This window comes from Notothenia rossii, assembly GCF_949606895.1.
Source record: "Notothenia rossii genome assembly, chromosome: 1".
Lineage (NCBI taxonomy): Eukaryota > Metazoa > Chordata > Actinopteri > Perciformes > Nototheniidae > Notothenia > Notothenia rossii.
Window position 1 is genome coordinate 57,920,038 of NC_136912.1, and position 6,933 is coordinate 57,926,970.

The 6,933-nt window shown below is 37.3% G+C and overlaps 1 protein-coding gene across 4 annotated transcripts in view; it reads right to left on the bottom strand.

The window, feature by feature from the left end:
• LOC307021206 (kynurenine--oxoglutarate transaminase 3-like) overlaps positions 1-5,915 on the bottom strand; it is a 32,412-nt gene extending 26,497 nt beyond the window's left edge. Inside the window, exons 1-3 of one of the 4 annotated variants that reach the window (XM_079653099.1) lie at positions 5,358-5,557; positions 1,038-1,127; positions 861-907 (exon numbers count right to left, since the gene is read on the bottom strand). In XM_079653099.1, the coding sequence (XP_079509225.1) occupies positions 861-863 (3 nt within the window). In that variant the 5' untranslated portion in view covers positions 864-907; positions 1,038-1,127; positions 5,358-5,557. Of the gene's footprint in view, positions 1-860; positions 908-1,037; positions 1,128-5,301; positions 5,558-5,814 lie in introns of those variants that run through there. The other 3 variants (XM_079653097.1, XM_079653098.1, XM_079653100.1) reach the window with 3 other exon arrangements.
• Positions 5,916-6,933: the final 1,018 nt, after the last annotated feature.

Sequence of the window (6,933 nt, forward strand, 5' to 3'; positions counted from 1 at the left end):
GATCCGGACCTTGGTCCGGAGTTTGAGAAGCCCTGCTCTAGGAAGCTGTACTTCCAAATATGGTCAGAAGAGAGCGCGCCCAACATGTGAGACGCTGACGCAAGGATATTCAATGAGAACAGACAACAGAAAATATGGCGCACGGGAGTACAGGTAATTAACGTCTTGTGGGTTTAGATATAATTACATACTATTTAGTGATGGGTAAATGAAGCTTTGAAGAAGTATCGAAGCACTTGGAAAATCTTTTCGAAAATAGGTTAATTTCTCGAAGCTTCAGTTACAGCGACCTCTCCTGGCGAAGTGCAAGGCTGCAGTGAGTTTAACGTATCTTTGCCTTGAAAAGTATTCGATGCACACACACTCTAAGACTGAATATCATGTTCTATTTGCAATTAAAGATTGATCATTGTGTGTATTGGGTTATTGAGAAGACAGTGGTTGGGTGTGCTTGTGTAAATTATGGCAGGTAGTGATTGTGTGGGATGGGGAACACTCAAATAATCTTTATTGAGGTACATTATTCTTTTTATTTTTGTTATTTTTCTAAAGGCATTTTTTGGCCAGAGAGGGCCTTTTATCAGTTATAGTATTAAAGTTGAAATGCGGGCAATGATTAAAGGTTAATCCATTCCAGGATTTGAACCAGTTGCGGAGGACATCGCAGCATGCGGGCCGCCGGCTCTATCCACTGGGCTATCTATTCTTTAAACTGTTAAACCTTTTTTTTTTATACTCATAATTGTCTTTTTGTTCACAACTTCTCCACATTTTGAAGTGTTTCCCGAGCCAGAACGACCTATCTTTCTACCTGGCTTGCTCTATAGAACAATACATTTGACCATTTTAAGCTTGCCTACCATTTTATTGGAGCGATGAGGAACAGCTGGGGCTTGAAAAGGCCCACCTGTTCCAAGTGGGGAATGACAGAAAAACATTTTGAGAACCACTGCATTAGTGTCTGATTGGAAATGATTTCATCACCAACCACAACTAAATGAGTCGTTTGAATTGATAGCTTTAAGGTGGTGACTTACCTGTGATGTAGAAAAGCTTCTGCTGCAGTTTAGCGTAGTTGAATGAAATTCAACCTGGAGCACTTCAGGACGTGTCGAGCTACGTTCATTCTGCACAAAAAAGAAGGATGAAAATGTAATAACCCAAATGTGTAGTATACACGTTTAATATTGAACCAGGCCTTTGATAAATAATGGTTTATAGACAATGTTTAGATTTTGTTAATTACATTTGAATAATTGCATACAATATTATTTTAAAGTGGGTAAAATGTCATTTTATTTAATTAAACACTAACTTACTATTTTCTTAAGTGGTAATATGTTATTTTATAGTTGTCATTTTATAAATGTGTAAAAAAGTGTTCTATTGTTATAATAAATGACTCTTAAATTGTATTAAAGTTGTGTTTGTTCTATATTGTGATGTAACAAAATGTTATATATTGTCATCTTAATTTTATTTGACATTTCTTATGGCATAGATATGTCTCATAATTATTTGTGTGAACATAAAAATAATTTGTGTGTAAATATGTGATTTGTAAATGTAAACACCATCCACAAAATGCATTAAAAAGATTTGCAAACTCACAAATAAATTTGCAAGTGTAAAATGGATCAGCAAATACGCTAAATATTTTCACAAATAAAAAAAAGATCTGTGAATATCTCTTTAACATATACAACTTTCGGATCAGCATTTGTGAATCCATTTTGTATTTGTCGACCAAAAATGCACTTGCGGATCTCAAATCTCTGCTCGTGGATCTTTTTTTTACACACACAGAATTTGAGACATATTTTCTGCCGGTCCTCGGCTTAAATCTACTCGTGTCACTCGTTTATTTTCGGAAACCACGTGATGGCCCCGCTGATGACGACATTTCCGCATTATTTCAAAGTAAGAGCATGATGGTTTGGTTTAATGCTGTTTTTTTATTATAATGAACAGCGGAACGTTAGATGCATTCTTTATCACCATCATCATGTTATAGTGATAGTTTAGTTTGTGTTAGTTTATTGGTTCAATACAGCACATATCGAGCACTTTCGTTGATGTTGAAGTAGGCTACAGGCTATACGCCAATTTCGGATCCCGGGGGGAGCAGCTGGCAGCGAAGCAGCCCAGAAAAAACTCTTTCTTCATTGTTTGTTGTGTATTCAGTCAAGCGGGTCAAAGTTACAAAGCACTTCACATCTTATTAATCGGCCTAGTTTTACCTTACCAGTGCAGTGGAAAGGTAATCTGTAGAAAGCACCGTATTTAGGTCAGCCTTCATAGTAAGGCTACAATAAATGTTATAATATTCATCGTGTCCTTTCTACTGTATATGCATATTCCTGTCTATTGCTTTCATTTGTATTTAATGTTATTGTGTTTATACTTGTTTCCACACATTTCACAATTTGGGATGAATGAAGTATCTATATTATGATATCCATCTATCCATCTACCTGTTTGTCTATATATCTGTCTGTCTTTCTGTCTGTCTGTCCGTCTATCTTTCTGTCTGTCTGTCTACCTAGTAGTTGTTTTGTTTGGAAAGGTTTTGTCATTGTATTGCTCTTTACCGGCACCTGCAGAGTACAGGACTTTACATTGCACTTACAATTTTACATAGTAACTTTGACCCGCTTGACTGAATACACAACAACAATGAAGAAAGAGTTTTATCTGGGCTGCTTCGCTGCCAGCTGCTCCCCCGGGATCCGAAAGTGGCGTATTGCCTGTAGTTCAACATCAACGAAAGTGCTCGATAATGCTGTATTGAACCAATAAACTAACACAAACTAACTGTATCACTATAACATGATGATGATGATGATGATGGTGATAAAGAATGCATCTAATGTTCCGCTGTTCATTATAATAAAAAAACGGAGCATTAAACAAACCATCATGCTCTTACTTTGAAATCATGCGGAAATGTCGTCATCAGCGGGCCATCACGTGGTTCCGAAAATAACCGAGTGACACGAATAGATTTTAGCCGAGACCGGAGGAAAATATGTCTCAAAATTCCGTGTGTGTAAAAAGACGATCCACAAGCAGAAATGTGAGATCCACAAGCAGAAATTTGAGATCCGCAAGTGCATTTTGGTCGACAATACAAATGGATTCACAAATGCCTGATCGAAAGTTGTAAATGTTAAAGAGATATTCACAGATCTTTTTTTTATTTGTGAAAAATATTTAGCGTATTTGCAGATCCGTTTTACACCTGCACATTTATTTGTGAGTTTGCAAATCTTTTAAATGCATTTGTGGATGGTGTTTTACATTAACAAATCACATATTTACACACAAATTATTATATGTTCACACAAATAATTATGAGACATATTATTCCCATAATTTCTCTACTATAACTGTTAGCTGTTATTGCGTGTAAATCTTTTGATTACATTTCAATATGTTTTGTCTCGTGGTGTGGGTTTCATATTGTTCATGTTTTTCTTTTCAGATCTTTTCCCTGTCTACACGTTCTGCCTCATATGTTCGCTGAAGACACTAACCTGTATGAAAGTACAGGAGCTCTCTATGTTCAGTATAAATAAATACATTTTTTTGTTTGTAATCAGACTAAATTAATCTGAAAAGATCACTTTAGGCTCCAGCAAATAGGTAGATGGCATATTCCTACGATTTACATTTCATGGAATCCTGCAAAACAATGACAGCAGATGGCGCCATTGGCTTTTCATAAAGCAACAGGGTGCTCACACAGCTTCAGATGTTAGGAGCCCTCAGAAACTACACGTGCACACGAAGTCACAGCTATGGCTTATTACTTATTTACTTATATCAATTATTGAATTAATTATATAGAAAAGCAAATGATGCTAAACTAATTAGAACAAAAACAGAAGACATTTAGATCAAAAATGAGAAGACAACAACAGTAATATTAAATTCATGCACTTCATTGAAATACTATGAAAACAGACTTACTGTTTAAAAGTCAAGAGAAAACATCAACTCTTTTTTGTGGGGTAAATATATTTCCTCCACCCAAATAAATAACTGACGGAAAAACGTGTGTCAACTAAAATAGGAGAATACCAATGAAAGGAGATTAATGTTCAAAAATAAAAAATACGGTTTTATTTTTTTATAAATATTATAATATGTTAAATCATTACAAAACACTAATACAAAAAAAGAAAAAAAGACTAGAATAGGGAATATCTCTTGCAGTTATTTAGTTGTTATGTGTTATGTAACTACTAAGGCTGCATGATTTGGAAAAAAATGTTGACTGACAATGCGATTACATTAATGATTGATGGATATTTTTTTGCATCATTATTTTCATTATCATTGAAAAATATTTAAAAATAATCAACATGTGATATTTAGAGAGGATCTGTACCAGATTACCAATGTAGGTTGTGATATCTCTGCAGTTTCACAACACTTAATTAAAAATAATATTTTTAACACATGGTGTGCTTCCTGAGATTTAAATATAGCATTAATAGCATTATGGAAGACAATGTGCCATGTTGACATACAGAACTGACCAGTGGTGTTAAGTAACTAAGTACATTTTAGCCAAATACTCTACTTTAGCACACTTTTGAGATAGCTGCACTTGACTACTCTAGTATTTCCATGTATGTTACTTTGTACTTCTATTCCACTACATTTATGTAGTACCTTTAGTTACTTTGCAGGAATCGATTAATGAATAACAATATAATCAACACTTAAACAAGACTTTAGTTATACTTTGGCTAAATGAACATGCACCCATCAGTAAATAAAGTTATTGATATCACATCAATACATTATAATAATAATAATATAATTATAAACAAAAACATACTTTGACTCAAGTACGAGATCCCCTCTGGAACTCAGATAACTGTGTTTGAAAATGATGGAATATAGGATGTGCTTTGGTTATAGCTAACAGTAATACACCGCGACACTAATAAAGAGGCACCTGCTGATCAGGTCAAGTCTGGACTGTTCTAAACCCTCTTGACTTGTCAACTGATAAAAGAGTGCCAGTAAAACACCTTGGGGGATGGTTTCACCCTGTTATTTATCCTCAGCAGGTTTGTGTTGCTCCACTGAACCACAGGAAGCATGTGTTACCGTGAGCTACAGCCGAATAACACTGACCACCTATTTCTCTAGCTAAGGCTAACACATGCTAGCTAGCTTTAGCTAACAACATTACTGCTAAACGAGCTGACCGTTGTGTTAGCCTTCTCTTGCAATGACACGGTTATGGCCGCAACTGCGTTCAGTCCTTATTGAAGAAACACGTACCATGTAAGAATACTGGTAGAAGTTAAGGCACCACCAGGTCAGCTAGCACAACTTACTTGTCGGTGCCCTTTAATGCCGTCTTTCGTGTTCGCTTGGTCAAATCAGTAGCTGTGTCCCAATTGACCTTTCGCAAAGCCACGCCCCCCCTTGGTTACTGTTGCTAGTCCGACAAGCTGAGAGCCAGATGCGTTAAACAAAGCCATAATGGAGGGTCTCCGTAACGTCGGAGTCGCCTTAACAGACTCATTTTGGAGCAATAACGCAGCAATATCCTCCAGGTCCCGACAAAAGGGGCTACAATACGCTATGGAGGGTTATATCCACAGTATAAACATTAGAAAAGAGGGAGACACAACATCAATAGAGGCACTTGCATACAGGTCGCAGTGCAAGAGTGAAAAACCACATGAGCTGTATGTCAAATTCGACGGAATTATTATTATTATTATTTTGGAATGAAACAATACAATCACAAGAGGCATTAAATGTTGTAGTTTGTCTAAAGTTAACTACCGTTTCCTTGGTGGCTTTCTGCATCCACCTTGTTGTTCCTTTGTGGGGGTCGGGGTGCCCACTTGTGCAGCAGGATTAGGGAAGTCGGCAGTAGGCTTTCCATTAACAAAATGCTACAAAGATTAAAGCAAAATATAAATGAATGATTGCCTGTTGGCTTTCTTGTTTGTACTTTGACCACAGGTAGACTAATAACGGAGCTCAGCTGTTCAGACATTATGCATCAAGTGATGTACATGGTCAAAACGACCTAGAAGCACACACCTTACAGCTGTAGTCGTGTGACTTTAGCTAACGTTAGTTAGTGAAATTAGTTAATTAAATTAGTTAGTTAATTTGTGAATGTAATCTTTGCTAGCTAGCTAGCTACGTTAGCACGTATTTACCTTGGAGCAAATGTATTTGTTTTTGTTGATATTCGCCATATTCAGCTGGGCATGGGGCCTGCCGCATTTCTTTATCCACTGGCGGCATCTCTCCTCTCGGGTTTTGGGTTTAGGAAAAAATATCACCCCCCCCCCCCCCCCTCTAAGCTTATGGGATATCTGCTATCTGATTTGCAAAGACCATAAGCACAACGCTTCACCATTTTCGCAATGAATTTGAACGCTAAGCTTGTCGGACTTCCACAGGGAGCCGCGCACGTGATCGAATATGATTGGACAAAGGGCATTTAGGGGCTTGGCTTTGCGAAAGGTCAATTCAGAGGCTGGGTCAGTCCGCGCTTGGGTCCTCCGCGGACTGCGAAATGAGACGGTCTACGGAGCATGTCTTTGTACGTCACCGGCAGTTACCCCTACATTTTGCCGCCCTCGTCACCTAGCAACCAGCTGCAGTCACAAGTGCCGGTAATAATTTCTGACACTAGGCAAAATATTTTCAAACTGTTTTCAAACTGTTTTCAAACTGTTTTCAAAACTATTTTCAAAACTGTTTTCAAAACTGTTTTCAAAACTGTTCAATATGGAGTCAGATCTAGCTTTACTTATTTTGGTGTTATATAATATGTTTAAATTATTTTCCCGAGGTCGCAACAGGCCCCCGTGAAGAGGGCTTCATTCTCCCCGCGCATCTGGATAAATTGCGCAGTCTGCTCCTTGCTCTCTATCAAAACAAAAT